The sequence below is a fragment of the Panicum virgatum genome, chromosome 2N, assembly GCF_016808335.1.
Source record: "Panicum virgatum strain AP13 chromosome 2N, P.virgatum_v5, whole genome shotgun sequence".
NCBI lineage: Eukaryota > Viridiplantae > Streptophyta > Magnoliopsida > Poales > Poaceae > Panicum > Panicum virgatum.
In genome coordinates, this window is record NC_053146.1 from 66,852,117 (window position 1) to 66,871,196 (window position 19,080).

The following is a 19,080-nucleotide window of genomic DNA, read 5'->3' on the forward strand; positions in this document are numbered from 1 at the left end:
CGCGAAGACGTCGTTGACCGCAGCGGCAGCCATGGCAGTCTCGCCGAGCGGCGCGAAGAGGAGGCCGAGCTCCTGAGGATGCTGGCGAGCACGGGCAGCACCGTCACCGAGAGCGCGGCGCCGACGAACACGAGCGGGAGGAACGCGGCGGGCCGAGGCCGGGACGGCGAGCCTCAGCAGCGGCGCGACCGGTGCGGCGAGGAACGGCGGCACGATGCCCGTTGCGGTGACCGCCACGCCGCGCGACGGTGTCCAGCGCCGCGGCGCTCTACGCCGGGAAGATGGCACGGCGGAAGGCGAAAGACAAATGGGAATTATGGTCATTTTGCATCTCCCTTAGTCTCCGTTAAGTCTCCATCCATCAAAAGTGGCATATATGTCAAAAGAAGTTCGCGCGATGGCACAGACTACCCGCTCAACTTTCCAATGGCATACACGGCGCGACGAACTTTCTTAATGACATACATGTCAAAAGACTCACAGGACGAATGGACGATGGGCAGGCGGTGGGGAAGGTCTCGCGGGCTCGGGGGAATTGGGCTGGGCCGGGTCCACAAGGGGTTCTGCCGGCCAAGTAGTGCGCGTCTGTTTTTTTCTTTTTGACACTCCATCGTCAAGAAGAAGGAAAATTATACAGCATGGCTGGAAGAGAAATCAGGACAGTCGGATGTGCGTGCATATAAAAAGGGATGGTCAGCTATATGGCAGCTGAAAGTTCCTTCAAAGATCAGACTGTTCCTCTGGAGACTAGCAAGATAGTCCATACCAACCGGTGATGGTCTCCATCGCCGGCACATGGCACAACAAGCAGCATGTTTGATCTGTGGTGCAGAGGACTCGTGGAAGCATTCTCTTCTAGAGTGTAATATGGCCAAATGTGTTTGGGCGCTGTCAAACTAAGAGATGGTGGAACATATTTGGAACATTCAGGATCAGAACCCAGGGATTTGGCTAGCTGAAATTATCTCCTCGCTGCCGAGGGAGGAACTCAAAAGGACAGTAGTAACTTTGAGGGCAATTTGGCATGCGAAATGCAAGGCAATCTATGAGAAGGTCTTTCAGAGTCCATTATCAACGAACATCTTTGTGGAGAGATACATGACCGATCTAGCACTGTCGGAAGCTCGCCCAGAGGAGGTGAAGAAAATACCTATTAGATCACTGCGGTGGATTTCCCCTCCACATGGTGTGGCTAAGATTAATGTTGATGCTGCTGTATCGAAAAACTCAAGGATAGCTTCGGTTGCAGCAGTAGCTAGGGATGAGGCTGGCCTTTTCCTGGAAGCATCGGCTGTGGTATCACAGGGAATCACCGATCCAGAGACCATGGAAGTGTTGACACTCAGGGAGGGACTAGCACTTGCACATGATTTAGTTCTGCACCGGGTCAGGTTGGCAAGTGACTGCACAAATGCAGTGCGAAGCATTGAACAAATCACTCGGGGAGTGTATGGCCAGATCATCAAAGAAATCAAGGAAGATGCAGTGGCTTTCCACGAGATGGAGTTCGTCCATGAAAGAAGAGAAGCAAACCATGATGCCCATGTGTTGGCGAGAAGCTCGCTATGTAGCTCTATCGATCGGCAAGTTTGGTTCTTTGATCCGCCAGATGGCGTTTGTAACTCCTATTCGATGACTTTATATAAGTGTCGAGCCTAAAAAAAACTCCATCGTCATAATTAACAGGAGCTTTGTGACGCATTGTGATTTGCGTCTCGAAGAGTCTGCATGATTCGAGAACCCGCACATCCATCCATTTCTAGAGTTCTGAACATTCCTGTTGTTGATGACCAGTAAGCTGAAATTTAGCAAAGGTTCAGAACTTCAGAGCCCTGTGATAGCCATCCGGCTTCAACTGGAGCCGTAACCCTAGGTCACAATTGTACAAGTGAGAAACGATCTAGGTGAGATCGTGTCATTTTGAGCCGGTTCATGTAGTAGGGGCATGCAATGGCAACTCTACACACAAGCAGCAACGCGTACATTGCATTATCAAATTTACAGGCGTGATGTACACGTGTAAGGTTTCTTCTAGTCAATGCCATTTGGACCTTACAGCTCTCAAAACAATCTGTACAGTCCCAGCAAGCGAGGCCGCGCCGCTGCCAATCTGCAAACACAAGCAGTGTCCGACGGCTAAGTGGCTAATGCACCAGCAATCCTTCAGCGATGTCGGCCGTGATGCGTCCTCGAGCTTCTGGTCGCGTGGCTGCGAGAGTGTTCGTGCCTCGCGTGGGAGAGGAGCATGTCCGACTTGGCTAGCCTCCTGCTGAACTCGCTGCTGCCATGATGCTGGTTATCACCCTGCAGAAAATGTTTCGGTAATCAGGACGCATAATTAACCGCCAAATGGTCAGCATTTCTGGTGAAGGTGTCTCACCATTCGTGGATTTGTATCTTGGTTCGATCCGAGTAGCAGTTCCATGGTCTCGTCCATTTCCATGATCTTCTGTTGAAGGTTATCTTTCTCCATCTACAAGAAGGCACAAGTACAGATTAGCATTAGTCAGTCTGGGAAGGCTTAACAGAGCAATATGTTGTCCACGTTTCAATCTCAAAATTTCCGATTCCCATATAACTAGCAGGTCAGTAGCAGAACGATATCGGGAAGGAAGTTCTTGAATGCAGACCTGCAACATGTCTATCTGTGCTTCCAACATTTGCTCCCGCTGCTCAAGCTGTTCAACTAGCAGTTGAGTCTCCAATAGATCTGTCTTCCTTTGGTCCATGTCATCAAGCAAGCTTGAAGCAAAAAAAAAAAAAATCCAGCATGATCACTTTATTTAGTAATTTCAGCTAAAAGCAAAAAGAATCAGATGAACAATTCAGGAGTAGAAGTTTCACCTGTCCCTTTCCATAATGAGATGACCAAGTTCTTCTTTGAGCACCTCGAGTTCTGCATCCTGCAGAGGTAAAACAGATGAAAAATGAGGAATGCCATCTCACTGTATGATGCAACTTAGTAAAACATAGATTTGTTAGTGGCCTACCTTTGCCTTTGATTGTTCAACTTGTTGCTGAGATGCTATTAACAACTTCTGCAGCTCTTCTTGGTCAAGCAAATTCTAGACATGTGAACAACAAATCTCACTAAGCAAACTGCTTAACAATAACACCTAATATCTAACAGCCTGGAGAAACTTCTGCCACTTACAGCATAGTTTGTCATGTCTAGTTTGACGCCAAGTAGTTCCCTTATAATATCATGCGTCATGGTATCCACAGCGGCCAGTCTCGATGTCAGCAAGCATATCTATGCTCAAGAAGGAAAACATATTAGCATAAGTGTTAGACGGGAATAATTCCTCTATTCATCCAACCCTAGATGGGTGGGTATATATAGATCCAATACATGGGCCTCTAGATGGGCCTCTATACACATGGGCTCAATATACTCCAACACCCCCCCGCAGTCTGAACTACCGGCGCAGCGGTGTTCAAGACTGGACAACAAGAAAGCTAACACCCCCCCGCAGTCTGAACAACCGACGCAGCGGTGTTCAAGACTGGACAAGATGAGAGTACAAGTGGAGCACAAAAGGACTAATACCCCCCGCAGCCACAACTAGCCACCGGCTACGTTGAGGCTGGATCGAAACTCCGAGAAGGTCGACGAGGGCAGCCCCTTCGTGAAGATGTCAGCAAACTGAGAGGTAGTCGGGACATGGAGTACCCGAACATCGCCGATGGCGACTCTGTCGCGCACGAAGTGTAGGTCGATCTCCACGTGCTTCGTCCGCTGATGCTGGACGGGGTTGGTGGAGAGATACACGGCGCTGACGTTGTCGCAGTAGACGAGCGTGCTCTTGGCGAGCGGGCTGTGGAGCTCCGCCAAGAGCTGTCGCAACCAGGACGCCTCCGACACGCCGTTAGCGACAGCCCGGTACTCCGCCTCGGCACTAGAGTGGGAGACAACCGGCTGCCGCTTGGACGACCAGGAGACCAGGTTGCCGCCCAGGAAGACGGCGTAGCCAGAGGTGGAGCGACGAGTGTCCGGGCAGCCAGCCCAGTCAGCGTCGGTGTAGACCACCAGCTCAGCAGAGGACGAGCGGTGAAGTACCAGGCCGAGGTCCACAGTGCCACGGACGTACCGGAGGAGACGCTTCAGCGCAGCAAGGTGTGACTCCCGGGGATCATGCATGTGGAGACAGACCTGCTGAACAGCGTAGGTGAGGTCCGGCCTGGTGAAAGTGAGGTACTGCAAAGCGCCGGCCAGACTCCGGTAGGCTGTAGGGTCAGCCACCGGATCACCCAGATCAGCAGACAGTTTCGCCTGAGTGTCGACTGGAGTGGAGCAGGGCTTGCAATCAGTCATCCCAGCCCGCTCCAGAATATCGAGGGCGTACTGCCGCTGGTGCAGAAGGAGACCAGACGGGCGAGGCTCAACAGTGACGCCCAAGAAGTGGTGGAGCTGACCAAGATCCTTCATAGCGAACTCCTGCTGCAGAGAGGAGATGACACTCTGAAGCAACTGCTGACTGGAAGCTGTGAGCACAATATCATCGACATATAGCAGCAGATATGCCGTCTCATCCCCACGGCGGTAGATGAAGAGAGACGTGTCAGACTTGGCCTCGGTGAACCCCAGTGTCAGCAAGAACGTGGCGAACCGAGAGTACCAAGCCCGTGGAGCCTGCTTCAGTCCATAGAGAGACTTGTTGAGCCGGCAGACCATATCCGGACGACTCGAGTCCACAAATCCCGCAGGCTGAGAGCAGTAAACAGTCTCTGACAAGGTGCCATGAAGAAATGCATTCTTCACGTCCAGCTGATGCACAGGCCAAGTGCGCGAGAGCGCAAGTGAGAGGACCGTACGCACCGTAGCGGGCTTCACAACCGGGCTGAAAGTCTCATCATAATCCACACCAGGCCGCTGAGTGAACCCCCGGAGAACCCAGCGAGCCTTGTAACGCTCCAGTGTGCCGTCAGCCCGACGCTTATGCGTCCAGATCCACTTGCCAGTCACCACATTGCAACCAGACGGACGCGGCACGAGGTCCCACGTCTGGTTGGCAAGAAGAGCCGCGTACTCCTCTTCCATCGCGCGACGCCAGTGAGGATCCGCCAAGGCATCGCGGACAGAGGAGGGTACCGGAGAGACCCGCAGCTCTCCCTCGGTGGCGGAGAGAGTCGCGGCCTGGGACGCCATCCGCCGAGTCACCATGGGATGGATATGCCGAGGATCCCGATGGAGGACCGGGGGGTGGTACACCTCCGCCACCGCTTCTCACAAGCTAGACGGGAATAATTCCTCTATTCATCCAACCCTAGATGGGTGGGTATATATAGATCCAATACATGGGCCTCTAGATGGGCCTCTATACACATGGGCTCAATATACTCCAACAATAAGCTTTAGGGATGTTGTTAATATTAGACATTGAGTTTTTCTGATATTGTGATTTACAATTGACCATGAAGAGATGGAGCATGGTCACTAGTATATTTTTTCTGAGAGGATCATTGAAGAAATGAGAAGTTCTCAAATTATTATCACATGCACAATATTTTGTAGTAATGTTCACATCATTAAGGCTTAAGCCTTTTTTAAGCAATGGTTTCAACCAACTAGCTTGCATGGTGACATAGATATGAAATTCAGACCAGTAAGCATAGTAAACCTCATTATAACCTTACACAACAGAAACAATGCGACAATTTGAGACGATACATTCCAATTTTAAAAATACATCACGACTGACCAGTGCTAAATAGTTCAATCCAAACTGCTCTCAATAGCAAAGGAACAAATTTACCTCTTTCTGTTTACCACTAACCAACCCTTCGAGTTCTTCAATACGTTGGCGTGCCACTGAGATTTCCTGATCCTTCTCAGAGTTCATTTGTTGAATAATGCTAGATATGCACCGGAAAGGCGAACCAGATCCTCTTGCTCTCCCCAAAGGCTTTTCAATTTTGGCATGGACAGTCTCAGAATTAGATTCATGTGGACCAAACTTCTGTCTAGAAACCATTTGCTCCAACTCATGATACTGTACAAAAAGAACTATTAGCATATCTGCAGTAACGAATAGTTATAAAATAGTATAGCAGTGTTCCATACCTTCTCCTGATACAACAAAGATTGTGCTTCTGAATGCAGGACCAACTCAGCAATATGCTCTTTGTATTGCCTAATCTGTATAAATGGAATGTAGGTATTGGTAGATTATTTAAGAGGAGACAGGGTTCAAAAACTGAAATAGTTGTGCATAAGTTCGGCATGCACCTCATCATCTTTACGTTTTGCTTCCATCATGAAACCTTCTATCTTCTTTCTAACATCTTGATGTGCAAGAATCTCAGCTTGCAATCTCCTATGTTGAAAAAGGAATCAAGTGAAACAAGCTCACAGAGAGATCTTATGCGGGCCTCACTACAAAAAAACAGTTGAATAGAATTCTTACTTTTCTAGACGACATTTCCCTTGACAAAATTCCTCAGCAGCATTACATTTTGATGCTTTTTCTACAGCAAGCATGTCATCAACAGCTTGTAATTGGTCTTCAGACTGTTTATGTAGTTGATAGTTCCTTACTTCCTCTTTAAGGTTGCATACCTTTAGTGAAAACAAGAATGTGTTATAGCTAATACTGTGCAAAAAAGTATACGAGTCAATGATTCTCCTTGTTCGCACACTAATCCATGCATGGTTACATCAGACAAGCTCTTAAGTCTAATGGAAAATAGAAACTTTGTGCTTCTAGTGTTGCTTGATTCGAATCAATGTGATATATGAATTACAATCCTATTTAGCAACCATGTATAATGTATTTCATTGTGACATGTTGTCTGATAATAAGAGAAAGCACCGAAGGAAAAAGAGAATAAAGAGCCTACCTCTTCCTCGAGTACAGTTATAGTTCCTTCAAGCTCCTCAACAGATCGTTCAAGAATCTTAACCTCCTCCTCTTTCTCTTCAGCATAGATTTTACTAGTCTCTGCAGTCTACAAAAGCATGACAAGCGAACCCATTTTCAATTAAATTCAGAGTTATGGGTGGGGCAAAAACCAAATAGAGAACACTTACTTGACGAGCTTCAATAGCAGCAGCTTCATTTTCCTCAGATAAAGCCATTGCCATCTCAAGCTTGTTCCTTAACGTAAGTATCTCTGCCTGGAGATTTTCCTTATCACTACTCATTATTTTAATGCTATTATTTAATTCTTCAATATCTGACATCAACTGCCCCACTTCGGAACAATTTAGCAGAAGTATTTGGCTCTCCAATCCCTCTATGATACCATCTTTGTCTTCCAACAGCACTTTTATTTCACTACTCTTCACAATTTCCTCGTCCAACATCACTCTCAGATCTTTGTTCTCCTTCAATAGTGCTGATGATAAACTTTGAGATTGCTCTAACTCTGATCTTAAAATTGCGAGTTCAGCACCATTTTCAGCCAGTTCTTCATCAAGTGCCTTTTGCTTTTCCAACATGTTTTCCATTGCATTAGTTTTCATATCTACTTCTCTCTGAATGTTTATAAGCGCAGTAGATATTTCATCAGCTTTATCTTTCATATCTTTCGCGTTTGAGGTATACTCTTGAAGTAGTTTTAGGTCAAAAGACAATCCCTCTGCAATATTACTCTTCCTGTCAAACTCTCTTCTGAGCGATGCATAATCTGTGCTATAATCAGATCGAGAAAAGTCAGGTTTACTGCTACCACATTGACAGTGCGACTCTACCGGTTGACATGCAGACCCACAAGCATTTGCATTGAGGTGCCAGAACTGCTTTGTATATATGCCTTTTTCTTCTATAAGTGATACCATGTCAACTATATATGACCTTGACTCACTGATACATCTCTTTAATTCTTGGCCAAAAGTAATAATCTCCGAGCAAAGAGCAAAGAGTTCTCCTGCAGAGAACCTTTGCATTTGTTGAAACGACCCCCTTATTATAGCAGCAAGCTTTGCCATCTCTACTACAAAATCATTTATCTGTTGATGCAATTTGTCATACTTCTGTGATGCACAAGAACTTGATGCTTCAAGTTCCTTCAACTCACTGATCAAAGAAGTTTTCTCAGACAATAACAGTTCCACCGCTTGCCTGCAATTATCTCTTTCAAGTTTCAATTCTTCATTGACCTTCAACAGAGCTGAAAGCACAAGTTCAGCCTCTTCCGTAGTTTCTTGAGACGCCTCAAAATTTGAAAATAAAGTGAGAACCTTATTTGACTTGTCTTCAACAAGATGTATCACACTGTCAAGCTTTGACTGCAAGTTTAACACAATGACATTCCACATTATCGATCAGATTTTCATGACCCAGAAAGAAAACATTAGCTGTGGTGTACGAAGAAAGCTGTAACTTTTCTGTGCATATAGAATTTCAAGCAAACACAATTTCTGTTACATATTTTAGTTGGTGATGCTGATGTCATCGCCCTTTTAAAACTATATGTTTACAGATGTTATGGGAGATAAAGCATTTTGTTCATCTGTAGAAGCATATTGATTATACAAATTGTTTTTTGAAGCAAGATTATACAAATTGCTATGTTTAATGAGAAACAATGCATTCTGAAAGGTTAAAGTGCATGCTGTGGTGACAATGAGGGCAGGTAGGAACTTGGATAATGGATTCAGTCAGTTTAATGAGAAACAATGCATTCTGAAAGGTTAAAGTCAATAATTGCTTGTTTTCACCAGGTTAGTTTGTCTTTGCAAATAATATCTTCGACCATTCACACAACACAACAGATGCATACTTCCAAACATTGTATGTGGCTGTTGATTAGCTTGGAGCTTACTTGATAATCTGGATCAGCTTGACTGACTGTTGGTCGATTTTGATCATCAGGATGTTCCTCAATCATGTCAACTGAACTATCAGGCAATATTGGGTCATCACAAGAATGTCCTGCTAATGTTTCTGCAGAGAGACATTTTTGTGCTTCAAAATTGTTCTTTAGTTCTTGTATTATACAATCCTTTTGGTGTGATAAACCTACTAGCTTCAGTTCTTCCTTAGAGCTTTCTTCATTATCCAACCGCTGAGCTTCAGTAATTGCAAGAGTTGCACCTCTTAAAATGTGCAACTTTTCCTTCACTTCCCTGCCAATTTTCTGTGCAGCCTGTAGTTCAATTTGAAGTTTGAAGATCATCTTTTCCTTATCAATGCTAACCTTCATAGCCTTCTCCACATGTTCACTTACAGAACTATTACTGTGAGGAAATGAGCTAATCATATTATCAATATTCTGATATGCATCATCTAGTGATCTACATCCATCTGTTAAGAAGCTTGTTAGATCAAAAATAGCAGCCTCCCAATCTTCAGACAGAGAAGCAATTTCTACATCTTTTGCAACAATAATCTCTGAAAGCCTGCTACTTTCTTCAGACATAATGACTAGCTTCTCTTTGAGCTCTTGATTTGTTCTTTTAAGGTGCTCCAACTCATCCTGTGATTGATGATTCGCTGAGTTCACTATTTCATTCTCTTGACACAATAAAGTCTCGCCATGTAAATGTATACCCATCTCTGGAGCTTTTTCATAGACATGATGTTTGTCGTCTTTCTCTAGAAAATTCACCTCATTTAGAACAGTATTTCTTTCAAGTACATTATGCGAAGATGCCATAGCAAAGTTGAAGCATGGAGACAATACACCATCATACTCTGACACTGTTGTTGGATCCCTGAAATCACATGTTTCTGGATCATGCAAATGAGAAGGTGACTCCAGATCTTCGCTATCAATTTCATAAGGTAACTCAAGTTGAAATGATTCTGAAATATTAGTCATGGTCCCTGTGTTCATGAACTGCTTGTTAACATCATTTGATGATAAATTTGAAAAATTCTGTCGAGGATCCTGTTATGAATTCAAAAAAACAGAAAAATGTAAGCCATGTGTAGACCTATGGTTATGAGTTATATACAAGAAAAGAGTAAATATCCCACATTTTGCATCGGATTAATGCTTGTGGCCACAACATTATCCTTTGCCTCAGGAGCAACCTGAAAATATGATGAAAGAATATGAGCATCCAAGCGGTGATTAATTGGAGGTTGTGAAGATGCATACTTACTTGATTTGTGCAAGGCTTCTGGTATTGTATCAGTTCACAGCTAAGCTTATTTACTTCACTGCGATCCACACGAATGGTCAATTGATTATTAGATTGTTTAGTCCCAGAAACAAGTAGACATAAGGTATGTAACAGTTAACATAAGAAGTAGTTCATGATAATAAAAAAAACTATATATGTGTAAATATACATCAAGATGTAGGATTAGATGTAAAAGTACTCACCGAGCTAACAGAACATTGTTTTCTAAGCATGCATCCAGTTCCTTCCTGCAGTTATCAAGCTCCTTGATGATCTCATCACCCTAAAGCCATCGCATCCAATTAGAAAAATAAACTTAGGCTGTTCCTCTTATGTGTTGAGGCAAACTAAGCTAACTTTCAAGTTATCCTACTTTCCCTTACATGTTATAATATCATTATATTGCTTGATAAAGTTTTAGGCTAAGCTTCTGGCTTCCTTAGCAACAGAGAACAGGAACCACGTCGATGCAAATAAGTAATGAACCAAAACCAACAAGAACGCACCTGAGTTTCTACATTTTTTGGAGCTGTTGTGTATTTCTGCTCAAGAATATGAAGGAACTACAGAAGGAGAAGTATCAGAATAGCATGTAAGATTTGAAAGAAAATGAAAGAAAAACTCTGGAAGGTTGAATATACATGATTGCGCAAGAGAGATATCTCTGTCAATAACATCTCTCTTTCCCCTTGCTTGTAGAAGTTTTGAAACCTGTATGTCAGTAAAGTAGAATAAGCTGCAACCGGTTTATTCGACAAATGCACAAAAGATCCCAAGTTACTATGTAAAATTTGTTGTCTGCAACAAAAAACACTAGGAATTCAAAACTTTACTAGTGAAACATTACATTGTAAGTTCCTCAATCAATCTCTTGTTTTCCAAAGCAAAGTGAGTCAATTGAGGATTCTCAATGATTTGTGCTTGCAACAGCTGAACTTCCTGGGACAATGCAGCATTTTCATCCATTGAGTGTAATTTTTGTTTTTCACCATGTAGTTCAAGGCTCCGCCTCAAGAGTTGTGCATCAGATTCCATCAGGTTGACCTTTCAAAACAGATAGTATCAGTATGAAAAGGCATACACTAGTCTTCCATATAAGAAGAAAGGTAGTATCAGTATGAAAACAGATAGTTCTCTTCTTTGATGCAGTTGAGATATCTTCAATAGAATGTTAGTATTACCAAACGGTTCAAATGATGTATTTCCGCTTCCAGTTTCCCAATCTTGGTCTCTGCTGATTTCTCTCTCCTGAGGCTCCCAACCAGGACATCTTCTAGATGACTAACCTGTTATTAAATGTATGAGTAGTTAGTTATATGTGTTACTATATATATAGTTATCATAATTTACCAAAAGGGCAAATCATGCACTGTGACCTTTTGCTTTAGGATATTCAGATCACAGTCTGGTTGATCATCTATTCCACACAAAGTTTTGAATTCATTTGCAAAGTCTGAATCAAGCAGCTGCAAGCCAGGTGATCCAGGACAACTTTGTTGCTTCTTCAAGCATGTCAGTTGATCCTGTTAGGATGAAGTCATGCATTATACAAAGAATCACCTCTAATTTGATAAAGGAGTTTTGCATAAACAATCTTTACCTTTAATTCCTCTATCTGCCTTTGTAAAGCCATAATATCTCCAGAAGCGTCTTCATTTACTTTTGCCTAGAATAAGTAGATGAATCCCCAATTAAGTCAACAAGGAAAAGTTCCCATATATTGAAAATTTGATATACTTGAATAGGTACATTATTTTGAATCAGCTTTGCACGTTGAGCAAACTTCAAGGTACTCAATGTCTCACTGGAAGAACTGCAATAGAGTAATTCATAGATTGGTCAAAGCGTGAAACACATTGTTAACAATACTAAATAGCAAAAATAAAAACAGGGAAGATGGATACCAAATAGATGGGCTGACATTTGCAACAATTGTTGTTTTAGAGTTCCCTCCCAAGGAATCCTGGCAAAATATGATAGTGAGCTAGAGGAAGCAAGTGTGTGCGCGCGGGGGGGGGGGGGGGGGGGGGGGGGGGGCTGCTCTTATTCTGTATTTTAACCTGGAGGAGAAATGTAAGCCTGGAATCTCTATAGGGAACATGACGATTTTTCCCATTTGCAACATCCACTAGATTCATGATAACAAGCCTGAAATAGGATATTGATGGATTATAATTGTGACATGCTGATATAATAACAAAGGTTTACAGAAATTATGAACTTCCAGGCATATGCTATTTTCTAAAAATGTAAAAAATATATTATTCACGAGTAGTCTTCATCTGGTCATGAAATAGGGCAGTTTCATGACATTTTCATGAAATAAAAAAAAGTACAGTTAACATACTAGTATTACAATATAAGCATGAAGTTTGCCTTGCTAAATACAGCATGCTCGCAGCTGGATATAACGTGCAGGTCCAAAAAGTATGATCAACACCAAAAAGTATGTAGAACATTGTCAGAGAACAAAAGGTTACCCAAGGGTTGATAATGATCTATTAATGTTTGCAGCTTCTTTCAAGCGTTCTCCTTCAGCACCTGAGCTTTTCTGCCTAGTTTGAACACAGTCAATAGTGTGAAACAAGAAAAGTTTGCTACACTATCATGTGACTCACCTCTCAGAACCAGCAAGATCAACCAAATTCAACCTCCCAAAACGGAGGTGTGTCATTGAATCACTTTCCCAACGGCTCTCAATTACACATGTAAAGACACTATGAGAGCGGCTGCTCTCGCTATTCATATTTGTTGCAGCCATTTTCCTGTTTGCAACCCCCTAGAAAAATATTTTAGGAACTTCATTGAAGTAAGCTATCAATTAACAATTACAACACCTAGATATTCAGATCCAAAAGATGGACAATAAAGAAGTAAACATTCTATCACCTGTAGCAATAGCAACATAACATCTTTAACAGAAGACACATAACATTCCATAAGATTTTCAACATATACGCCTTTCTTCATATCTTCACGGATCTACAGAGAAAAATAGATGTCAGATTTCATATTCAGTCCATACAAGACAAAGCAATTCCCACTCGTAATTAGCTCACCTGAAGATTGGTTGATGATGGTTCAAGTAGATCGGTTATCTGTTCATTGTAAATCTCCAGAAAAGAGCACTTGCAGATATATTTAAGCTTTTCTTCTCTCTGGCGCTCTTCTTCCTTAAAAAATGTTACATTTAAGTTTATTAATCAACAATAATTCAGTAAACTATTCACCTGGCATACAGACGCCTTACTTCATTTATCCGTGCAAACAGATATTCAAAGATGCGAGGTGTCAAGCCAGCATCCTTGCTAAGCTCACTGCCCAACTTGGCAAGTTCTCCCATCATTGTGTAAGTTTTTCCACTTCCCGTCTATAAAAACACAGTTATCAAACCACATATATTTCAGATGAATTCTTCTGCAAGCACATAATAGTGCAATTTTGCCTTACCTGACCATAGGCAAACAAACAGCCATTGTATCCAGACATGCAGTTCTCCACCATTGGCAGACCCACAACTCTGAATAGTTTTTCCTAAATGTTGTTGACAAAAAACATTGTTTAGGCTAAAGGGACACTGATCCAGAAAGGAATAGAAAACAGTGCTAGCACACTAGACACCTGTGATATTGTTTCACATGCAACATGATCAAAGGTGAACAATGTTTCAGGAGGTCCTGTCCAGCTCAATGTCTTTGAGCTATCCTGCAGCAAGCATCTTTTGTGACCATGAGAGGCATTCTCAGAATCACTAATTGGTCTTATCCGTATCAACACCTGTAGAAACCACATCAAAAGTCTAAGCATTCACTGTATTAGCTTCAGAAACCGAGTGTTTGGTATGTTTATCCAGTTGGCCAAATATTTAATCACAATTGGCGTGATGCAACCTCCCTGTAAATGGAATGTTAGAACTCAACGAGCATGACTCGGCATTACATGATGGTTAGATATGATTATATGATGTTTGCAATTTTCCAGTTAAGCCAATACAAGGATTACTAGATCGTCGTTTGGACCATTAATCCATTATTATATTATTAGGCATTTAGGGGGCACGATTGCCAATCTAGTTGACACAGGATGATTATGTACTTTCTGTATTGCTTCTACTGGAAAACATCACGGAGGGCAAAGGATCAAGCAATAGACACCCAGACCTGCACATTGCGATCCTTCCAGAACGCGGGATCCTCGTCGAGCTCGAAGTGCGGCACCTCCAGTGGCACCTCCGGCGCCACGACATCCCTGAGATCGAACACCCTCCTCGCCGTCTCAATCGACGAGGTCCGGTCCCTGGCCCCAGTGCCCGCCGCGCAGGCCCTGGGCGTGCCGGCCAACGACTTCGGTGTCACCGGCGCGGACCGCGGGTTCCGCCCGGGATCCGCGATGGCCGCGAGCGGCGACCTCGGGGGCAGCGAGAAATGCGGGACTGAGGCGGCGGGGTGTGCCAACGCGGAGGAAGAGGAGGGCGCGGCGGCGAGGTCGTCGTTCTCGTTGGACTCCACCGCCGCTGCGGAGGCGCGGCGGGGGCGCGAGGCGGAGGCGCGCCGGCCGCCGGCGCTGGCGCCGGGCGCGGCCATGGCGGAGGCGGGCGGGGCAGTGATGCGGCGGAATGAGGTGGCGAGAGAGTGAGTGGGGAGCGGGGCGGTCGGCGGCGGCGACCAGTAATTGCCGATGGAGTCTGCCTGGTCTTCGGGCCCTCCTCCGCTCCAATTCAAATTTGAGCTGCGAGTGCGTGCCAGGAGCTGGATCTGAAGAAGGCTTCCGGGCTTCCGGCTCGACCGTTGATACAGTTGCTGACAGATGGTTATCGGGAAAGCCATTGGCTTAGCTTCGTTCATTAATCGTGATCTCCACTTTTGGTTGTTAGACGGTGAAGATTAGTGTTCTTTCCATCCGCTCTCTATAACACTTCCATAGCACTCTCTTCTAGTACCATATTAGCAATTTTAATTCTTATGACACTCTTATAACATTCTCATTAAAATTGACCTTTAGAAGTATCGTAGAATTATCATGAGCATTAAACATCATACCATATCAGAATTTGCTAATACGGCAAAGTCATTTACAACGAGAGAGGAGGTGGAGTTTCATAGAACGAGAGAGGAATGTCATCACCATTTGAAACAACATTGTATGATGACACTCCCTACTAAAACTCGGCTAAAATAATAGTCAGATTTTGTCACTTGCATTTGCACAGGAGTATATTTTTTGTGAATTGACTCATTATTATGCCCTCCAGAATGTGCTAGTGATGCTTAAAATAATTGGATCATATAAAGAGAAAATAAGCATCAAGCTAAAATTGGTGCAGTGTGTGAAAAAAACCCAGCACCGGTGCTATCTATGAACATGGTCCCACATGCAATAAAATATTAACATCCTCTCTCTATTCCTTGCGCGAGAATAAATTCTCTGTTCTTCCTTTACCAGTCCTCATGAGCAAAAAGATAGAAGAATTATAATTTACTGATCAAGCAAGAATGCATCGCTCCAGAGTTTTCAAGCATCACTTGGAATTGGCATCTCCTCTTATACTCTTACCGTGTGGGCCTTAGAAGCTTGTTGGCCGTGCCTAGTTCTGGATCGACATCATGGCCGGGCCCAGAATTGGCCATGCCTGTCAGATGCATGCACACCAGTACACCACCCATGCGAAGCTTATCTTTTGCACGAATTTGACCGAAATCGGAATCGTCCCACGATGAGCCTGCGTTCACATCTGCAAGACTGCACGATCAGCAAGATCATCTCGCCTCAGGGTCTCACCGACGCCAAAAAGTTTCTTGGCGTAACGTGGGATGGTCAGTCCAACAGATGATGAGCAAGCACACAGCGTGATTACTTGGCAACCAAGCTCAAACGATGTAGGATTATCCTTGTGTCCTTGACGGCTTGACCCAAAACTCGAATCTGCCAACCAGGCCTGTTGCTCGCCTGCGTTCACACACACCTCCTGTGCAAAGGCAATGCCGTGAACTTTCCTCCCCTTTCGCGTCAGGTACACACTCCGCTGTCTGCTCGCGGAGTCCCAAGTTTAGAGCATCGATGGCTTTGACTTTACACGTCCTCCCACTTAGAGGCAACACGTTCTCTAACCACGTCAGCTTCGTGCTAGAAGCTAAAATTAACCTCCCTGCCACTAAACTCCACATTGTAGTGACGTGGCCGGTGGCCCCTAGCTCTGTCACGAGCTGCTCAGAGGATACGCTCTACCCGCAGGCGTGATCGGGTGATCGGCGGATCGTGCACGGCTACGTGATCCACAGATTCCGTTTGCCACACGCTCGTTCACACCCGCCACATCACACTCATCACTGCAGTGCCCCGACAACCACTCCAACAGAGTCAGCCACGTTCTAAGCAGATAACGAGACTGTTTGGCTGGTAGAATAAATAGTATTGTGCAAGAAAAAATAAATCGACACTGTTGACTTAACTCCGCCCGGCCCCACCACTAACCTACAAATACTGGCCACACAACGGTACTTCACTCCCAGCTCAGCTCACGGCTCGCGCGCCATCAGTCGTGTTGTGTCGTGTCCATCACACAAGCCAAACCTTTCCAGTCACTTCCCGAACCCCGATGGAGCCCACGGGCACGATCCTCTTCGCCTCCGTCGGCGTCTCCGGCTTCGGCTTCGACGTCTTCTCCGTCGCCGTGCCGGCCCCCTCGGACGATGGTGCCCCCGACGCGTCGGAGCTCGACGAGCGGCGCCACACGGACGGCGTGTCCGTCAACTTCAACGCCCAGTTCGCGGACGACGCCGGCGACGCGGTCGCGTTCGTCTCCGAGCGGACTGGCGCCGCGGGCCTGTTCCTGTCCCGGCCGGGGTCCAAGCGCCCCGAGCCGCTCCCGGTGGCCGAGGGCAGCCTGTTCCACGACCGCCCCACGGTGCGCGGCGGCCGGGTGTACTTCGTCTCCGCGCACGAGAAGCTGGACCGGCCGTTCCGGAGCTGGGCGGCGGTGTACGCGGCGGGGCTGGGCGGCGAGGGCGAGGCGGTGGAGCGGGTCACGCCGCGGGACGTCGTGGACATGAGCCCCGCCGTGTCGGCGTCCGGCGACCTCGTCGCCGTCGCGTCGTACGGGGACCGGCCCTGGGCGTTCGACTTCCGGGTCCTGGAGACGGAGGTCGCCGTGTTCCGCGCGGCCGAACCGGCGCGCCGCGTCGTCGTCGCGGAGCGGGGCGGGTGGCCGACCTGGCACGGGGAGCGCACGCTCTTCTTCCACCGCGTCGCCGACGACGGGTGGTGGAGCGTGTTCCGGGTGGACGTCTCGCCGGAGACCCTCGAGCCCACCGGCGCCGGCGAGCGCCGCGTGACGCCGCCGGGGCTGCACTGCTTCACCCCCGCGGCGGTCGGCCGCGGCGGGGGCCGCTGGATCGCGGTCGCGACGCGGCGGAAGGACCGCGCGCAGCGGCACATCGAGCTGTTCGACCTCGAGACGGAGCGCTTCTCCCCGCTCACCGAGCTCCTCAACCCGGAGCTCCACCACTACAACCCCTTCTTCTCGCCGTCGGGCGGGCGCCTCGGGTACCACCGGTTCCGCGGTGCCGGCGCGCCGGGCGACTCGGTTGTCCCCTACCTGCAGCCGGTGCGGAGCCCCGTGAGCTCCCTCCGGATGCTCCGCGTGAACGGCACGTTCCCGTCCTTCTCGCCCGACGCGTCGCACATCGCCGTGAACGGCGACTTCTTCGCGACGCCGGGCGTCATGGTCCTCCGGTCCGACGGCACCAGGCGGTGGACGATCAGCAGGGAGCCCGGGCTGTTCTACACCACGTGGAGCCCGACCGAGCGCGGGGTTGTGTTCACCTCGGCGGGCCCCATCTTCGAGACCCCGAAGGCGTCTGTCCGGATCGCGCGGGTGGAGTTCGACCCGAGCGAGCTCACCGACGACCGCAAGGAGGTGGGCGCGACGGTGAGGGCGCTCACCCGGCCCGAGGCCGGGAACGACGCGTTCCCGGCGGTGTCCCCCTGCGGGCGGTGGCTGGTGTTCCGGTCCGGGCGCACGGGGCACAAGAACCTGTACGTGATCGGCACGGCGCGCGGCGAGGAGGAGGGGGAGGGCGTGCGGCGGCTGACGGAGGGCGAGTGGATCGACACGATGCCGAGCTGGTCCCCCGACGGGAGGCTGATCGCGTTCTCGTCGAACCGGCACGACCCGGCGAACCCGGCGGTGTTCAGCATCTACCTGGTGCGGCCCGACGGGTCCGGGCTCCGGCGCGTGTACGTGGCCGGGCCCGAGGGCAGCGCGGAGGCGGACCAGGAGCGGATCAACCACGTGTGCTTCAGCCCGGACTCGCGGTGGCTGCTGTTCACGGCGAACCTCGGCGGCGTGATGGCGGAGCCCATCTCGGGGCCCAACCAGTTCCAGCCGTACGGGGACCTGTACGCGTGCCGGCTCGACGGGTCGGGGCTCCTGCGCCTCACCTGCAACGCCTACGAGAACGGGACGCCGGCGTGGGGGCCCGCGAGCGCCGGGCTCGGGCTCGGGCTCGGGGTGGAGGCGCTGTCGCTGGGCGCGCCCGCCGGGGAGGACCCGATGGGCCAGTTCGACGAGCCGCTGTGGCTCACCTGCGACGTATGACGTATGAGCGAGGACTACCTGATGATGAACGACGACTGTGATGGCGCTCGCTTTTTCCGTGCGTGCGTGACTTATGAACTAATAAGCTGGGTTGAAGCAATAATGATGTTGTTGGGGACGCTTTTGTTTCGTTGCTGAATGAATAAAAATGGTTTGCTTGCGTGGACTCCATTGTGCACCGTCGCTGCTTGTCAAGTAAAGTTATGTGTCACAGTGTCGGTTAGAGTACGGAGGGCTTCTTTCGTTATCTGTAACATCAAAAGAGGACAAAAGTAATGGTGTTTTGTTGCGAGGTGGCTCGGGCTGCTTTGCACACTACACTTGCACAAAAGAAATGGAGTAGCTTGCGGCCTTTTTTTTCATTTTTATATTTTAAAAAATAAAATTTCAAAAATATATGGCCGTTCCAAAA

The 19,080-nt window shown here is 47.4% G+C and overlaps 2 protein-coding genes across 2 annotated transcripts; one reads left to right on the top strand and one right to left on the bottom strand.

Moving 5' to 3' along the window:
- Nucleotides 1-1,935: 1,935 nt before the first annotated feature.
- On the bottom strand, nt 1,936-14,758 carry LOC120661967 (kinesin-like protein KIN-12E). Its single transcript, XM_039941001.1, has 33 exons — nt 14,233-14,758; nt 13,694-13,849; nt 13,523-13,606; nt 13,323-13,442; nt 13,132-13,245; nt 12,962-13,054; nt 12,691-12,851; nt 12,553-12,627; nt 12,133-12,220; nt 11,977-12,035; nt 11,822-11,885; nt 11,673-11,738; nt 11,449-11,595; nt 11,254-11,358; nt 10,920-11,116; nt 10,714-10,783; nt 10,579-10,635; nt 10,276-10,355; nt 10,052-10,109; nt 9,924-9,980; nt 8,767-9,834; nt 7,031-8,230; nt 6,841-6,948; nt 6,408-6,559; nt 6,230-6,317; nt 6,065-6,139; nt 5,757-5,993; nt 3,155-3,253; nt 2,991-3,065; nt 2,845-2,903; nt 2,631-2,742; nt 2,381-2,473; nt 1,936-2,304 (listed from the first exon to the last, which is right to left on the bottom strand). The coding sequence occupies exons 1-33, from the start codon at nt 14,653-14,655 to the stop codon at nt 2,164-2,166; spliced, it is 5,781 nt and encodes a 1,926-aa protein (XP_039796935.1). The 5' UTR covers nt 14,656-14,758; the 3' UTR covers nt 1,936-2,163.
- Nucleotides 14,759-16,568: 1,810 nt separating this feature from the next.
- Nucleotides 16,569-18,846, top strand: LOC120661968 (tol-Pal system protein TolB-like). The gene has a single exon (XM_039941002.1). The coding sequence runs from the start codon at nt 16,668-16,670 to the stop codon at nt 18,666-18,668; it is 2,001 nt and encodes a 666-aa protein (XP_039796936.1). The 5' UTR covers nt 16,569-16,667; the 3' UTR covers nt 18,669-18,846.
- The last annotated feature ends 234 nt before the right edge of the window (nt 18,847-19,080 follow it).

What these genes read in the sequence shown, in the direction of transcription:
- LOC120661968 (XM_039941002.1), top strand. Translation starts at nt 16,668, where the DNA reads ATGGAGCCCACGGGCACGATCCTCTTCGCCTCCGTCGGCGTCTCCGGC.
- LOC120661967 (XM_039941001.1), bottom strand. Translation starts at nt 14,655, where the DNA reads ATGGCCGCGCCCGGCGCCAGCGCCGGCGGCCGGCGCGCCTCCGCCTCG. An exon ending in TTATGTTGCTATTGCTACAG is followed by an intron (nt 12,852 to 12,961) that starts GTGATAGAATGT and finishes ATATTTTTCTAG; the next exon opens with GGGGTTGCAAACAGGAAAAT. An exon ending in TAGACATGACAAACTATGCT is followed by an intron (nt 3,066 to 3,154) that starts GTAAGTGGCAGA and finishes TCACATGTCTAG; the next exon opens with AATTTGCTTGACCAAGAAGA.